Source organism: Brassica napus, chromosome A1, assembly GCF_020379485.1.
Source record: "Brassica napus cultivar Da-Ae chromosome A1, Da-Ae, whole genome shotgun sequence".
Lineage (NCBI taxonomy): Eukaryota > Viridiplantae > Streptophyta > Magnoliopsida > Brassicales > Brassicaceae > Brassica > Brassica napus.
The window spans coordinates 6,303,500-6,319,995 of NC_063434.1; the positions used below are offsets into that span (position 1 = coordinate 6,303,500).

Sequence of the window (16,496 nt, forward strand, 5' to 3'; positions counted from 1 at the left end):
ATTGCAACTAAAGATTACCATAAATTTCAGGTTCATGGTAATCTTTAGGTTTTTCTTTTCTTCTCCCTAGTGCACTTTTCAAAACATTTGTTTTGAAAATCTTGACTGTCATTCTCAAGGTTTTTTTTCTTCTTCCAAAACAAATGTTTTGGAATCTTGACTGTCGTTTCAACAAGGCTGTATGTAAACGTTGCAGCCTGATATCGTAGCCCCTGGTGTGTTGCTTCTATCAGCTGACATTAATGACAACCAGGAATACCAATAAGATTTCGCTATAACTCAAGGAACATCCGTTGCCACTCCCGTTGTTGCCGGAATCGTCGTACTACTCAAATCTTTACACCCTGACTGGTCTCCTGCTGCTTTAAAATCAGCTATCATGACTACAGGTTCTTGGAAATGAAACCCTCTTTCTCCACACCTAAAAAAAAAAATATTATGTTACCTGAACTTCCAACCTAAAATTAATATATGAGACTATATCCTTGATAAGTGACTGATCCTTATTACGAAGGATTTCTTCCAACTTCCGATATGAGACTATATCCTTAATATATAAAGTCATTTTTTAAATCTTGCGGTTTCTTATTTTTGTTGTAGAGTGGAAGACCGATCCATTCGGGTAACCGATTTTTGCGGAAGGGTTACCAAGGAAACTGGGAGATCCATTTGACTATGGTGCAGGACTAGTTTACGACATGAACCTCGATGATTACATCTTCTACTTCTGCGCCTCTGGTTACAATGATGCTGCAATCACTGTACTCACCGGAAAACCCATAAAATACTCGTCTCCCTTACCGTCTGCTCTTGACGTTAACTATCCAGCCATCACGATTCCAAACCTTAACGGAGAAGTGACGGTCACGAGAACGGTGACTAACGTTGGACCTGTGGACTCGGTTTATAGAGCCGTGGTCGAGGCTCCGGAAGGTGTGAGGATTGCTGTTGAACCGGAGACTCTAGTGTTTAACAACAGCACGAAGAAACTTGGGTTGAAAGTTAGGGTTGCGACGAGTCATAAGAGTGACACTGGTTACTTCTTTGGTAGCTTCACTTGGACTGATGGTACTCGAAATGTTGTCATTCCTTTGTTTGTTAGGACTCGTGTTTCGATGCCTTGATAAACAAGTTTACTCAAGTGCGTCATAAAATGTTATTTTGTTTTCTTTCATCTTTTTTATAAAAAAAAAAAAACAAATAATAGGAAATGTAATCATGTTCTCTTTCTTTGACTCTAACTGAAACCACATCAATAATAACAAACTGAGACTAAGATTCTCTCTCTCTCTCTCTCTCTCTCTCTCTCTCTCTCTTAACATGAGAAGCAGCTATATATCTCATGTCTTTTAACCATAAACAAGAAAAGAAACACTTCTGTCTGAAAATTATCAGAGAAGAAAGGAAAAATAATGGGAGGAGGAAACAAATTTCAAGAACCGGTGAAGACTAGCCGTAGGAGACAAGTAAGGAAAGAGAAGGAAGAAGATGAAGTCAATGAAAGCTTCAAATCGCCAAATCTTGAAGCTGAGAGACGTAGAAGAGAGAAGCTACATGGTCGGCTTATGGCTCTGCGATCTCATGTTCCAATTGTCACAAACGTAAATTCCACAATCTTATATTTTTATTTATTTTGTGTGTGTGTGTGTTTTGGTGATGATAGCTGTAGTTTTTGTTTTTTTTTGTTGTTATCCAGATGACTAAAGCGAGTATTGTTGAAGATGCGATTACTTACATAGGAGAGCTTCAAAAGATTGTTCAGAATCTTACAGAGAAGCTTCATGAAATGGAAGAAACTCCTCTTGAGATTTATGAACAACAAACGGTTCATACTATAAAACCTGAAGTTGAAGCTATTGATTTGAAAGTGGAGATGAAGAAAATGGGAATCGAGGTTTTTTTTATTTATCAGTCGGTTCTTGATTCTTTTTTTTATATTTCTTGATGATTTTTGTTATTTTTGGACAGGAGAATGTGCAGTTTTGTAAGATTGGGAAGAGGAAGTTTTGGTTAAAGATCACAACAGAGAAGAGACCTGGGATCTTTACTAAATTCATGGAGGTTATGTGCCTGTTGGGATTTGAGATCATTGACATTACTCTAGCTACTTCAAATGGAGCAATTATTATTTGTTCCTCTGTTCAGATACTTCAGGGACTATGTGATGGTGACTCTGTTGATCCTGAACAGACAAAGGACTTTCTGTTGGAAGTCATGAGAAGCAATCCATGAGTGATACATCTTGGAAATTTTCGAGCTAATAAATATTTCCCTTGATTTACAATTTTTAATCCTAGTTTAATGTGAAATGATTCAGATAAAACAGAGCTTCATCTTATCTCATTTGTTTCTGCAAAATGTTGTTAATTAGCCTCTGTTTCTCTGCCTTAGTCCAGTGTTGATTGAACCTTCTAGTTAGTCCAGAGGCTTCTCTTTTCATTTTCATGTGATGCTGTGACCTGTGATAAACATAGATTGTTGCAGTTTCTTAGAAATTTGTTGTGATCTATAAGAATGTGATTAATCATTTGGAATCTAATACGGAACTTATGTAAGAGGGTATGAATTCTGAAGGAGAATGAATGACTTGTGAACAAATTTCTCAAAACAGGAGGTGTATCTCAACGTAAAAACATAAAAAATTAATGAAAACTGATGAAAGAGGAGGTGTATGTAAGATATCCTAAAGAACCTTAAGTACATATTTGTCATATGATAATTGGTTATATTATTCTAAGAAACTTAAAAGGTAAATATATAATTATAATACTAATTTTATTTTATTTTCTTTGGAACGCCAATAATTATAATACTAATTATTTTTTTCTTATAGAAACTATCAGACTTTTTTCCATTAATCGTGGGTTCGACCCAAAAATGGGCCCAGTTCTACAACAGGGCTTTATTATAAATGTGCCAAATTCGAGTTGGCCCACTTTTTAAAATTTTTGTGCAAATTAAGGAAAAGGATTAAATGCATTTAAGTATTTATTAATTACAATTATTCAACCAATATTATTAAAAATGAATAAAATTATTTATATAATCAATGCATTTATAATTAATATTTTCTTTGTTTCATATTAAATGTCATTTTAGTTTTCTTTTACATTCATTATAAGTGTCGTTTTATATTTTTAAGGTAAATATTAAATATTTTTTTCAAATTTTTATCTTTATTTTTTAACTCATTAATTAACAAAATCAAATAAAAAAATGCATTAAATAAGAATAAAACTGAAAATTTAATCATTTTCTTAATTCGTATGTAAAAATTGTAAATGACATTTATAATGACACAAATAGAATATTAAGTTAAAATTGAATTGAATTCTAAAATAACATTTTTATGTAAAGTAAAATGTTAAAATAATATTTTTCAGAAACAAAGGGAGTAGTAGATTAGCCCAAGTAGAGATGGCAGTTCAAGGGCTTGCCCGCGGGCCTGACCCGAAAAGGCCCATTGCGGGGCGGGATTGGGCAAAGATATTGTGGTCCATTTAGTTGCGGGTCTTGCGGGACAGGACCGCGGCGGTACTAGGTGGAAACGGGACGGGCCGAAGCGGGATGCGGGCAAACATTGAGGCCCGCTACACTTTTCTCACCGAGAACATAGCTAAACGGTGATCGGGTGATGACTATGGCCTATGGCCATTCTTGCTCTCTGTGTTTCTTCCCTTTCGATCGACAATCGCAAGCTCTTGTACACAACTCATTTTTTTGCATGCGATCAAAGACTCGCCTTCTTCTTCTCTTCTCTTTTCTTTTCGTTTCTTCATCTCTTTCCGTCTCTTCACTTTTTCTTCTTCGATCAACGACCACAGATCATCTTCTTTTTTCTCCTCTACACAGTAGAGCGTCGACGACCATGTGCAGAGGTATTTAGCTCATTCCTCTCTGTTTACACGATTTTAGATTTCACATTAATTATTACACTAATATCCTAATATAACATCTCGTACTTAGAACAAATCAGGAGGGATGATCTGAAGTCTCTTGGCTATATGATTATGTATTTTCTTCAAGGAAGGTAAAATTGATGAAGCTGCACTTTTTTTTTCTATTCGTCCTTTGTATTATTATAGTTGTCACGGATCCTTCACATCTGTTTTTTTTAGCCTTTTGTTATTAATCAGAATTTTTTGTTTATCAAAACAGCTCCATCAGGTTGTGGGCTCTAAGTGGCAAAGTTCTAAGTCACGACTCTTCACCAAGGTGGTTTGTTTGGTACAGTGGAGTACCAGCTTCACAGCAGAACCTTGAAAACACTAATGAAATTTGTGCAGATTCATGATATCATTTTGATCTAATCGTCTGTTAGAACTTGAACATGTTGGTATCAAGAGTCTGACTTATGTTATAGTCTAAGCTATCTTGGTCTCTTCTTGTTGCAGGTGACGTGTGATTCACGAAACCATTCGAGGTCCTTTGTAGTCATAAGCTATAGTTAAGAGTTCCTTTGTAAGTTTGCACGAAACCATTTGTGTTTCTTTTTCTGAGGGAAGAACATAAACAAAATGTGAATATATATCAATACACTAGTTGAATGAATCACGTTTTGACCTGTGCAGATTCTTGGTCCCACGAGACATGACTGTTGGACACTTCATTCACATGCTAAGCAATAGACTACACCGAACTATATCCAAAGCTCTGTTTGTTTTAGTATAGAACACACTTCCTCAACAGGTACCTAATTATCCAGCATCCATGTCAAAAAAATCTATTAATAATGCATTTACTCTTATCTTTGTTCTCTACAGCTGCTCCCATAGACTCTTTGAACAATACTGCCGTCTCCAAGCCCAGCTTCAAAAGCAGAGGAGATGAGAGCATGCTTAAGATCGATCACTAAGACGAAACCACAAGTAAGAAAAATGTTTTATTTTTAAGAGCTTAGATATGAGGTTAGTTTAATAGAACTTGAATTGTTATTGCTTAGTTTGATAGGTAGTGATTCTAGTAAACACGTATTGCTCAGTCTGATAAACTTTGATGTTTGTTTCTGTGCCCAGACGCAAGTGAGTTATGTCTGATCATGTTGTTTCGTTTATGCAGGTATGATGAACCGACATCCCACGGGCCGACCCGCAAAGCCCATGTACTATTTTCTTTTTAAAATTAAAAAATATAATTGATGTTTATTTTCTTTTTAAAATTAAAAATATAATTTGTCTACTGGTCCACCTTTTACAGAATATAAATATGCCGTTATAACACTTTTGACCTTCCCACTCCACTTTTTTTTTTTAAATACCTTCCCACTCCACGAATTATTCAAGTAACAGTATGATTTTAGAGAACGTATAGTTGTTTACAATGGAACGAAATAACTTAAATTGTACAAAGTCAAATGACTTACAGCAACAGCTCTATGTACTAGTATTAATAATTTTGGTCTTAAGAGTCTAATTCTATTGAACTAAGATCCTATGAAAACGAATTTTAAAATTAATTAGTTAAAAGGCCAAACCAGTTAATGTTAATTAAATAATAGTTTAATTGGTGAATTTCTTTTATGAAAGTTGGTGTGTAACCTAATTCACTATAACACGACTACAAATCTTAATGTATATTATATATCAACTAAACAAATAACTAAAATCATTGGTGATGAACTCAAACCTTATGACATGAGCACACATATATATGAGGAAAGAAGATTTTGGGAATCATTCTGAATTAAAAGGTCAAAACTAAACAACCCAAGTAAATTCGAGTGTATGGTATATATGGCTTAATCCATATAGTAATGTACATATAAAAACATTTGTTAGTGAAATACCAACAATTCGGTAGTCACATTCTTTACAAACTTTCCTGATAAAAAGAAACTCCACTTACGATCCAATGGATTCTGATTTCTGACTATGTTATATATTAGCAGAAAACAGGAAACTCCACTTTTGGTTTTTGTGTGAGCGAGAACCTTTTTGCCAATGGATTTGGTAATATTGACTTTCCTTTTCTTTTCTTTTTATATATCTTTACCATTTTATGTGTACGTATTCATATACCAAAATATTTTCCAGATAGGATGTATTTTCCATTAATTTTGCAAGAAAAATATATAGAATACACCGTGAATGAATCATTAGAGATATATGTACAAAGTTAATAAAATCAAATTTATAACCTGTTTTTCTTTACCTTAGACTACATGCACACCAAACATTTTTTTTCGTCAAACTATTTATAAGATAGTACTACCATCTCACTCAAAATTCAACAGTTATTGAAATAACTAGTTAAAATTTCAAAGTATTGTGTATAATGCTAGAGAAATTAATATGGTCACCAGCTCACATTTGTGATTTGTATCATGATTCATGCCTTTAATTACTAGATCAAAACTAAAAGCTACATTTTACGTACGTTGGTTAAAGGATGTCGTCTTTTAACTTATTTGCTTATGACCTAATTTCCTAGCGACTACTCCTGACCGGTAAGATACCTAATTTTGTCGCATAATTATGGATTATGTAGATTAATATATTATAATTTATCAACTAAGTATACCGATACGTATAAAATTCTTGCGACTCTTCTTTTATAAATAAATATATCCAACTTTGTTGACTAAAACCACATCGTCACCTATAAATGCAAACCCATCATCAATATCATAGTCTTCATGCAAGCTCCAATATTTCCAAGGCAGTAAAAAGAAACAAAACTAAACCAAATAACTTACTTAACCAACAAGACATGACGGAAGAATTTGAAACCGTCGGAGTTCGCACCGGATCATGGTGGAGTTTCCCCAGCGGCATGTTCTCCGACTTGTCTCAGCCACGTTCTACTGAAATATCCATCGATATTGGCGGATTTGAATGGCAAAACATTGATAACATCGATGCCGAAACCTATGACAAGAGCCATACTTCTACATTATCAAGCAATAGAAATCTTGATTCCACCTCACAAGTCAATGCTTGGAACCAATATAACCAGTAAGTGTCTGTAATATATACACATATATATCTGATGTGATGCAAAATCAAGATTTTGAGTTTTAACCTTCTTTTTCCAGTCGTGAAGAAGAAAGATTCGATCCGATAAGTAGTTTCTTAGAAGGATTGTTTGATAATAGTGAACTATCTGTTCCTAGTGTGAAACCAGAACTACTCGAAAGCTTTCACTTCTTCGATGACGTTTTCTTGAACGAATCAAGAACCGTATCAGTCTTTGATCACGAGATTGGAGAAAAACACGATGAAGAAATACAAGCCTGGAAGAGTCTAATTACTTGCGAAGTACGTAAACTTGGTTAGATTCTTTCATTACAGTCAATCTAATTGTAGACCTAATGTTGTGACTATTTTCAGAGAGCTAGTGAAAAAACTGAAGACCTCGAAGATATTGAGTCATTACCGCCATTAAAAAGGCCTAGACTCGAGACACCAACACAATTTCCGAGCTTCAAAGTTAGTAACAAAAGATTTCAAGCACAATTGCACCAATTTTATAAAAAAAAATACTTTGAATTAGTCCCTTTTTCTTGTCAAAGTTATAGTTTCATTAGTATTAAAAGCATGTAAAGACAAAATTAGTTTGGCAATAGAAATATATATAAGTACTTGTCACATATAACTATTTTTCTAATGTCTTACTTTTAAATTTTATGCTGATAAACTATTTTGATTGAGAAGGTTCGTAAAGAGAAACTCGGAGATCGAATCACCGCGCTTCAGCAGTTAGTTTCACCCTTTGGCAAGGTTGGTGTCCTTCCTCATCAGTTATAACTTGTATTAATAGTTGAATTAATTAAGCACAGTTAAATAATATTTGTTAATTATTTCATTCGTTCATTTATTATAACTATTATTGATTTCTGATCATTTCTGCAGACAGACACTGCTTCTGTCCTACATGATGCTATAGAGTACATCAAGTTTCTTCAAGAACAAATCACTGTAAGTTTATCTCATAATATATAAATTATTTGTTAACATTTAGACCAAGAAATAATATATGTTAACTTTTATTTACTCTCATATAGAACCTAATTATTGTCGTATGATCATTTAAAAACTGTATAGGTCTCGAGTAATCCACAACTGAACTCTAAAGGATCTGGTGAACAGAAGCAGGTACTTAAGTTTTACGGTTAAACAACTCTATAAGCTATATTTTACGAAGTAGTTTAGTTTTTGTACATTTTGCTTTACTGACCATAATTTTTTTTTTCCAATTCTAGTGGTCATACAATGGTACTCATGCTGAAGACTCTAGTCTAGGACAAGATCTTCGAAGCCGTGGTCTTTGTCTGATTCCGATTTCAAGTACTTTCTCCACCTCTCCGCTGCATTTTGGTCTCATTTAAGTTCTGAAATTAAACTCTTCCAATAAACCAAAAATATAATTATTACACATGTCCGAACATAAATCTTTTTTTTTGGTAAGAACTGTAAATTCCGATGTTAGTTTGGTTAAGAAATGTGTTATCTCGTTGGGTTTACTTGCTACGGTTTAGTTGTATCACCAAAAAAGAAAGAATTGATTTTGCGGATTTTTTTACCAACCATACTATTTTATGTTTATGTTCAATTATTCTGTCGTTTTAACGGCAGAAAAAACAAGAATGCGTGAGATATTAGTTAGGCTAATATTAGAGTTAAATGTATTTTTCAAAGTTTCGTGATTCCACTACACAAATTATTTATTTTCACAGTCCGGGTCCGTGAAACCTGTCAGAATCTATATAAAGAAATGGAATACTGTGGATTAGACAAATAAAATGGTGTTTTTGTCAACTAAATTAGATACGTTAGAGAATCAGCACTGATATAATTTTGACAAAGTATATCAAATATAATATGAATATAATTTACTATTACCACTAAATTTTTTTAAAAAGTTAGATCAATAATAAAGAACCAAAATTTTTAAGATTTTTTAAACTATTTTAATATCTTTTTAAAAGATAAATAATTGTCTTATCTCTTCTCTTTATAATTTTTATATGTATATATTAATATTTTTAAATGAAAAATATATATTTTAAAGAAACTCATCGATGTACATACTATTGATCAGGATACCCCAAATATCTCAAACAAAAAAGATATTCAATTAAAAAATCTCTCTTTAATAAAGCAGCTTCTTTTGATGATACTCAAAGGACACAGCTCTGTTTTGTTTTGTTTGTGTGCCCTCAAATCAAGGCATATGATTGAATAAAAAACATACAACAATCATCTTTAAGCACTGTTTCCGAAGAACAAAAAAAGCAAGAGTCAACCGAAAAAAAAACACCACTCTATTTTAGTAGAAAGAAATCATTGCAGACTATAGACGAAATGCTTTTGTTATGAGCACGCCACAATTGAAACTAAAAAATAACCCTAATTCGAGTAGACAAGAATCATAAAGTACACTAACTGGTTTGTCTCAGTGACTGTTGCACTACAAAGACAGGGTTGTCTTATAGAATCATCAAAGTTCTTAGGATACTAACAAAAAAATTGGAGGATTTAATTTCTTGAATCCATGAATGTTTACACAAAACCAAATAGATCAATTGATTTGTAAGAAGCAATGACTATAACTGTTTCTGCATATACCAACACAGTGATTCAACTAGCAAACAGTGTGTACCTAAATTGAGTGAATCAAAAACCAAACAAAAGTGGAATCAGTACTGTTGCTACTCATTAGAAATTATGTGAAATTTTTAGGCACCACGATACCTGAACTTGACCGGTTAGAGCATGCAAGAATACTTGCAACAAAGGGTTGGATTCAACATGGTAAGGGATTAAACGCTATGAAAAAAATGAAAATGCTTCATTGACCAAAAACATTAAACGTTTATGTAAGAATGAATACTTACAACTAATGGTTGGACTCAACAGAGAAGACATTAAAAACACTATGAAAATGGTAAAAGATTACAATTTTCTTGAAGAAGACTTATCTGTATGATCCTTTTATTTCTTTGAATGTACACAAAAACAAAAACCTTAAAAAAGCATTTGCATTTTGCTTTGATGAAAACCTAAGCCTTTTTTTTTGTTTTCTTCTTCCTTTCATTTGTACATGAACTACAAGGGAGAATCCAGCACAACAAACCCCCCCCCCCCCCCCCCCCCCCCCCCCCCCCCCCAACTTTACCTCCACATTCAGACCAGACAACACAAAAACAACAGAACTACAATCCCCAAAACCACCACCTGATGACAAAAGCCTGATCCTTTTAAGCTTCCATCGGATTCCCAAGTAAAGTATGGACTAAGTTAGTAGCATTCCTTCTAACCTTCTCACTCTCATTATCCTCCAAACCAAAGCATATCTCCACAACACCTTCCCTCTTAACCTCATCAACGATCTCTCGGCTACAACAACACAAGCAATTGAGGATAAACAGAGAATACTGAATCCCTTTCAAACCCCCATTCCTCAAAACGTTAACCAACACCTCAACAAAGCCACTAACTCTACTCATCTCCTCTCTCCCTCCTCTACACTTCACCAAAAGCCCCAACACCTCCACCGCTCTCTCCAACCCCGAATCAGCCGCCTCAACCAGTATCCCCACCGACCCGCAATCCACAACCCGTTTTCTATTATCCGGAAACGAACAGAGAGCGTAAAGAGCCGTCGCAGACTCCTTCCTCTCCCGGTCATTCCCGTGCCTTAGAAGAGAAACAAGAGCAGAGATCGCATCGGGGTAAGACCCAATAGTCGCTTTGTTCACTTCCACGACAGCTAAACTCGTTAGCAAGGTAGCAGCAACCGCTTTGCAATCGGGCGACCCGACCCGTAAAACCGCGACTACCCGTCTCACCACACCGTCGGCGACCAAACCCACTTTGTTGTCGTCTTCCAAACTGAGATTGAGAAGCAAAGACAGAGACTTTTCCTGCAAAACGCGATCGCCCGAGTCAACACAGTCGAGAACCGCGCGAACCGCGCCCGACTCGGTGACTTTCCTCCGTACGGACGAGTCTCGCTTCGTGAGGCGGACGAGCCGGGTCAGCGACTCGAGCCTCGACTCGTGGGAGGAGGATCGGGAAACGAGGGTGGAAATCAAGGAGTGGGATTGGGATTGGGATTGGGAGTGAGAGTGATGTTGTTGCTTGGGGCTGACGTGAGCGAAGTTGGAGATTAAGCTCCGCAGGGCGTGGTTGGGAATCAGGGAAGGGGTTTCGGACAAGGGGAGCTTGGAGATGGGGCATGTCCGATTGCCGGAATCAATCCACTTTTGGATGGAGACGCGGTCGAAAGTGTGACCCGATTGGATGATAACCGGGTCGGACATAATCTCGAGGGAGATCGGGCACCTGAAATCGTTTGGGAGCTCGAACGCCATTTTTTTGAAAGTTGGGAGTCTTTTTCAGAGTGAGGGAAGAGATAAGCTTTGGAGAAGAGAGAGAGAGAGAGAAAAGGGTTTATAAGATTCCCGCAGAGGGAGAGAGAGAGAGAGAGAGAGGGGGGGGGCTCGTGTTGTGGACCGTGAAGCTTTTTGCAGGGATGGTTTTTGTTTGAGTTGACGATATTACCCCCTTGTGTTATTTTCGGTCAAAAAATTTAGGCACATCACGTGATTCACGACTAAATAAAAGCATAGACTTTTTTTCTTTCTCAAAACTATAATAATTATATATAGGTTAACTTCTTAGCACTTTCATTTATGTTAGTCCATATTATCAAAAGAATCAAAAACTAGACTAAGTACAAAGAAAAGTTTTAAGTTATAAAATTAATAATTGTGTAATTATAACTCATATTATTATTTTTTTATTTTTTTTGTTCAACGGGATGAAGTAGAGTGGTGGAAAGCTAATCTTAACTGTGTTAATGAATGTGATATTGATCCCCGGGAAAGTGCTGAAGGTACGGATCCTTAGCCTAATGTCCATATAGGAGCATAGTTTTGTTTGCTTTCCAGTGCTCTAATCACCTACCCTACGTTCGTTGTTATTCACAAACCAGACACTTGTCTTACACAGTTTGACAGGTCTATTCAAAAAGTTATTATTTCACATTTCAGTTCAAAGCTTAAGATTAATTTTTGAAATGTTTTAGGTGTTAATACAGTTTGCAATGTTGTTGCATTTAAATGTTTGTACTGATCACCCTTTTATACGAACATAAAACTCACGACTGTTGTGTTTATACTTGGGACTAATTTGGTGTGTTCTTTGATTCAAAATCCTTTTGTGCATGAGAGATTGTGAGTTTGTGAAAATCATGATTCGTTGATCAAATCGGAAAACGGCAACATATAAAATACAAGTTTAACTTAAAAATGGACCATAAACCAATATAAAATTAAACTATTGGTTAAAAGTTGAAGAATTATAAATTTTGAATCATTAAGAGAGGTTTGTCTTCTAAATGAATATTAATTTGACATAGTTTCGATCTCGTTCTAATATAATCTCCTAGTTATTTAAAATAAAAAGGAAAATCGGACCATCTAGTATGTCTTTGATATGGAGACGTACATAGAAAAAACTATGCAAGTTACAAACCATGTTAGACAGTCGATACTTGTATCACTCAGTTTTAATCATTTTAACAAATACAGATTGACACAGTGACGCTCACATCACCGAGGGTCAATGACCGATACAGTCATTTGGTTCACAGACCAAGATTCATCATTCCGCTGATTACTCGATGATGAATCAGTATCAAGAGGACTTCTCCCAACGCAATAACCTGGCTGTTCAGGCTGAGGAATAGCCGCTGTTTCACTTCCTAGCATCATAACCACGGACGACATCGTTGGTCTGTCGTTTGCACGTTCTTGAACACATAGGAGTCCAATCTTTATGCATCTCAAGATTTCAAGTGGACGGTACGTTGATGGTGAAGAATCTAAGATGATTGGATCTACGATGTCTAGCCCTTTCCCTTTTTTCCAGTTCCTCCACACCTGTGGAAAGAGATTGAATCATTTTAGGTTTTTCTTCAGAGTTTTGAGTGCGAAGCAAGATAGGGTTTAAAGAGGTTTTAAAGCTTACACAACCAAGAAGATTTAGGTCATGATCAGAGTTGTAGAATCCTTTGTTCCTCTTGCCACTTATGATCTCAAGAAGCAAAACACCGAAGCTGAAAACATCAGATTTTGTAGAGAATATTCCATCCATCGCATATTCCGGAGACATGTAGCCGCTGCACAGCAAAGATTATACTCAAATTTTATTTTATTGTTAAATTGGTTATAAGACAAAAAAAACACTGTAATGTTTAGAGAATGATTGCTTACTAAGTTCCGACCACCTTTCTCGTATTAGCTTCTGTCTCATCCCGTCCAAAGATCCTAGCCATTCCAAAATCCGAGATCTTTGGAGTCATATCTTTATCAAGCAACACATTGCTCGCTTTCAAGTCTCTATGTATAATCCTAAACCGTGAATCTTGGTGAAGATATAGAAGCCCTCTAGCAATACCATTTGTAATATCAAATCTCTTCTGCCAGTTCAGCTTACAGCTTCTAGTCTTGTCTACAACCAGTCATAACAAAAATGAATTAATTTATTTCAAAAGATTCGAACAAGAGCATTAAAAAAAATGAGGTACTAACCAAAGAGATGAGAATCGAGACTTAGATTCTCCAGATACTCGTAAATCAACATCTTCTCGCCCTCATCGACGCAACATCCAAGAAGACGAACAAGGTTTATGTGCTGAAGCCTTGCAATGAGTTTCACCTCATTCTTGAACTCATCAGTCCCTTGTACGGACATTTTCGACAGTCTTTTTACAGCTATTTCTTGCCCGTCAAGTAACCTACCCTACTACCACAGTTTCGAATAAACGACAAAGTATTTTGCATTGATAGTTTATGAAATCAAGTTTTCCAACAATGTTTACCTTGTAAACTATACCAAAACCACCTTGACCGAGCTTGTTGGCGTTAGTGAAATTGTCAGTTGCAATGGCAACAGCTTCAAAGTCCATTAATGGCAATTCGAGATCATCAGTTTTGTTTTCTCTAGATATATGTCTCCTACTAGGTATTACCACTTCGTTCATTAGCAAATCTTGGCTCCTCACTTGATCAACTGTTTCACTCACACACAAAAGCGGTCAAATATATGATTAGGAACAAAGAAAAATCATACAAATTAAAAGTAAAGGAAAGGAAAGTTATCGGTTTACCAAATGATGTTTCAATTGCTATTGATCGCTTCTGCTTCCTTTTCCAAAAGCGGTAGAAGATGAAACATAAAAGAAGCAAAACGCTCACTCCAATGCATGAGCCTATGATTTTTGCATTTCGGTTCGTCGTGTCCTCTGAAATAGTGAAAGAGGTACTATGGTTAATATCCTACCATAGTTAACTTATAACTATGGTCAACATAAAAGCAGTTTCTTTTTGGTATTGGATCTTAAACCATACTAATATAATAACATTGGGGTAAATAAGTTTTGTGCATAATATGGTAAGTTGTAAAATGATGAAAGTTCACTTGACTCAGATTTATTATTCATCAAAGATATATTACTATATAAATAGTGATGAAAAATGTCCGAAAATATTTTTATTAAGGTATGAACTATTATATGGAGTAAGCCAAGTTACAAAAAAAAAACTATTATATGGATTATAAAGTCTACGCATATATGCAAGGACCAAACACGTACGTCAACATCTCTACCAAGTTTAAAAGAATGTTTGGTTTAAATTCAAAGTCTGTTAAACAAATAACAATGTAACTTTGACTTGCAATATTCAATGCCATCACGCTTTACCGAACAAAGGAAGAAAAACGCATTATTCACAAAAAAAAATTAACTTATTATCAACCGTTACTAAAAATGACAAGTTATTTAACTCTATCAACCGTTACTAAGATATCGATTGTAATTTGTAAGAAATGAAAACCATAGGTATACATTTTTACTCTTTTTCTATATGATTACCATCTTCTCGATGTATTATTTCCTTAATGTTCCACATCTATTTAGATAAAAGGAGAAGGAACTAACCGAGATCAGTAGCAGCCAACCTAACGTAAAGATCCTGACCACCCTTAGCATAATTCCGGGTATCCAAAATATCTCCGGTCCACACAACACAACCCGATCCACCACCTCGGATATCCGTATTAGCAAACGCAGTACAATTACAATCACTTTTGCACTTCTCTTCACATTCTTTAATCCCTATACCTCTGTCCACACTAGTCGCCGCAGTATCCGGCAATTTCATTTTCTTTAACCGCACAAACCCATCTCCACCGTTACAACTCAGAGCCGTCTTCCTCACGCAACCGTCAGACCCATCTCTTAACCCCCACGCCTGTGGATTCCTCGGCTCAAACCCTCTCATACAGTTACAAACCGGATACGTGTTGGAATCGCAGTAACCGAAAGTTCCGCACTCTTTGTACTCATCACATTGGTCTTTTGGTGCATACCAGAACTGGTTCCAGTTCTGTATTGCTTCAATCCAAGTGAACCGTTGTAGTGACCCCGTGGAGCTCAAACTTAATCTCGAGTACATGTTGTCTTTGGTGATATGAAATGAGTAAGTCACTTCTTGATTACTCGTTGTAAAGTTGAATTCTATGTAATCGAACGGTTGCATTTCCGGTACACCACTAAACCGGATTCCATTCCACGGACCGCTCCGGTACACTTGCGACGCTTTGTTCCACAAGAAAGCCTCCGGAAACCCTCTTGTCTCGAGTTTGAACGAGTAATCGCCGCTTGATGGATCATCAGGACTTTTCCACGATCTCAAGAACCGGTTAAACCCGGTTTTGAGATCCCAACCGAGTTTCATCTCCGGAAGTAAAGTATCTGTCGGAAAATCGAAACTCTGCCACAAAACTCCATCTGGATCGTTGTTGTTAGAGTCTCTGAGCACGAGGTTACCGTTATCAAGAAGCTCTGCCATCACCGGAGCTCTCACATCTCCTTCTCCAGTAAGATTTGTAGACCAAACAGCTGTGTCTGATCCATCAACGACCACGAGGTTACTGTCGGAGATTTTGAGAGTTCCGATGGAAGAAGAGAGAGGATGGTCTCTGTTTGCAACCCATGCGTAGGTTCTCTTGGAGATTGCCTTGTACCATATCCCGAGATACCAACGAGAAGACGAAGAGGGTTTGAAGAAACCAAGCTCGAAAATATTACCAGGAGACGAAATGGTCTTGTTGCTTGAGATGGTTAGAGATTCTGTGGCCGACAAAGTGTTGGCAGAGAAAGAGAACGCAGGGAACAGAAGTAAGACGGAGAAGAGTACACCTCTCATGTCTCCGCACAACATTCTTGTGTTCTTGTTTTTTCTCTCTCTCTTTGTTGAGAAAATTATATGTAAATTTGAGGATTTGTTTTTTCATTGGAGATATCGGACATGTTTTGTGTTAAATGCATGAACTTTTATTTACTTGGATTATCAACATAAATTCCTTTCTATGCTTTTTTAATTGTCTTGGTCTTCCAGGTTTGAACATACCTATATGTAGTTATGTTATGTACAGTCGGATTCAGAGTTGACCTACGTGTTAAGAAAGTTGTTTTATTTATTTTGT

General features: G+C 36.0%; 4 protein-coding genes across 4 annotated transcripts; 2 read left to right on the forward strand and 2 right to left on the reverse strand.

Annotated features, from left to right (window-relative positions):
• Positions 1-1,228: 1,228 nt before the first annotated feature.
• LOC106374172 (transcription factor DYT1) lies at positions 1,229-2,343 on the forward strand. The gene is made up of 3 exons (XM_013814260.3): positions 1,229-1,601; positions 1,697-1,894; positions 1,969-2,343. Exons 1-3 carry the CDS (start codon positions 1,413-1,415, stop codon positions 2,230-2,232), a joined length of 651 nt encoding a protein of 216 aa, XP_013669714.1. The 5' UTR covers positions 1,229-1,412; the 3' UTR covers positions 2,233-2,343.
• A 194-nt stretch (positions 2,344-2,537) lies between these two features.
• Positions 2,538-10,073, forward strand: LOC106358614 (transcription factor bHLH103-like). The gene is made up of 8 exons (XM_013798444.3): positions 2,538-3,878; positions 3,967-6,953; positions 7,034-7,256; positions 7,329-7,427; positions 7,653-7,718; positions 7,851-7,916; positions 8,043-8,093; positions 8,201-10,073. The coding sequence occupies exons 2-8, from the start codon at positions 6,604-6,606 to the stop codon at positions 8,324-8,326; spliced, it is 981 nt and encodes a 326-aa protein (XP_013653898.2). The 5' UTR covers positions 2,538-3,878; positions 3,967-6,603; the 3' UTR covers positions 8,327-10,073.
• A 28-nt stretch (positions 10,074-10,101) lies between these two features.
• On the reverse strand, positions 10,102-11,440 carry LOC106438297 (U-box domain-containing protein 8-like). The gene has a single exon (XM_013879414.3). The coding sequence runs from the start codon at positions 11,312-11,314 to the stop codon at positions 10,199-10,201; it is 1,116 nt and encodes a 371-aa protein (XP_013734868.1). The 5' UTR covers positions 11,315-11,440; the 3' UTR covers positions 10,102-10,198.
• A 970-nt stretch (positions 11,441-12,410) lies between these two features.
• LOC106440178 (receptor-like serine/threonine-protein kinase SD1-8) lies at positions 12,411-16,484 on the reverse strand. The gene is made up of 7 exons (XM_013879404.3): positions 14,947-16,484; positions 14,116-14,250; positions 13,828-14,018; positions 13,538-13,748; positions 13,220-13,457; positions 12,975-13,125; positions 12,411-12,886 (listed from the first exon to the last, which is right to left on the reverse strand). Exons 1-7 carry the CDS (start codon positions 16,229-16,231, stop codon positions 12,557-12,559), a joined length of 2,541 nt encoding a protein of 846 aa, XP_013734858.2. The 5' UTR covers positions 16,232-16,484; the 3' UTR covers positions 12,411-12,556.
• Between the last annotated feature and the right edge of the window lie 12 nt (positions 16,485-16,496).

What these genes read in the sequence shown, in the direction of transcription:
- LOC106440178 (XM_013879404.3), bottom strand. Translation starts at nt 16,231, where the DNA reads ATGTTGTGCGGAGACATGAGAGGTGTACTCTTCTCCGTCTTACTTCTG. An exon ending in AGCAATTGAAACATCATTTG is followed by an intron (nt 14,019 to 14,115) that starts GTAAACCGATAA and finishes TGAGTGAAACAG; the next exon opens with TTGATCAAGTGAGGAGCCAA. An exon ending in GTTTTGGTATAGTTTACAAG is followed by an intron (nt 13,749 to 13,827) that starts GTAAACATTGTT and finishes CTGTGGTAGTAG; the next exon opens with GGTAGGTTACTTGACGGGCA.
- LOC106358614 (XM_013798444.3), top strand. Translation starts at nt 6,604, where the DNA reads ATGCAAACCCATCATCAATATCATAGTCTTCATGCAAGCTCCAATATT. An exon ending in AGAGTCTAATTACTTGCGAA is followed by an intron (nt 7,257 to 7,328) that starts GTACGTAAACTT and finishes GACTATTTTCAG; the next exon opens with AGAGCTAGTGAAAAAACTGA. An exon ending in TTCTTCAAGAACAAATCACT is followed by an intron (nt 7,917 to 8,042) that starts GTAAGTTTATCT and finishes AAAACTGTATAG; the next exon opens with GTCTCGAGTAATCCACAACT.
- LOC106438297 (XM_013879414.3), bottom strand. Translation starts at nt 11,314, where the DNA reads ATGGCGTTCGAGCTCCCAAACGATTTCAGGTGCCCGATCTCCCTCGAG.
- LOC106374172 (XM_013814260.3), top strand. Translation starts at nt 1,413, where the DNA reads ATGGGAGGAGGAAACAAATTTCAAGAACCGGTGAAGACTAGCCGTAGG. An exon ending in ATGTTCCAATTGTCACAAAC is followed by an intron (nt 1,602 to 1,696) that starts GTAAATTCCACA and finishes GTTGTTATCCAG; the next exon opens with ATGACTAAAGCGAGTATTGT. An exon ending in TGAAGAAAATGGGAATCGAG is followed by an intron (nt 1,895 to 1,968) that starts GTTTTTTTTATT and finishes ATTTTTGGACAG; the next exon opens with GAGAATGTGCAGTTTTGTAA.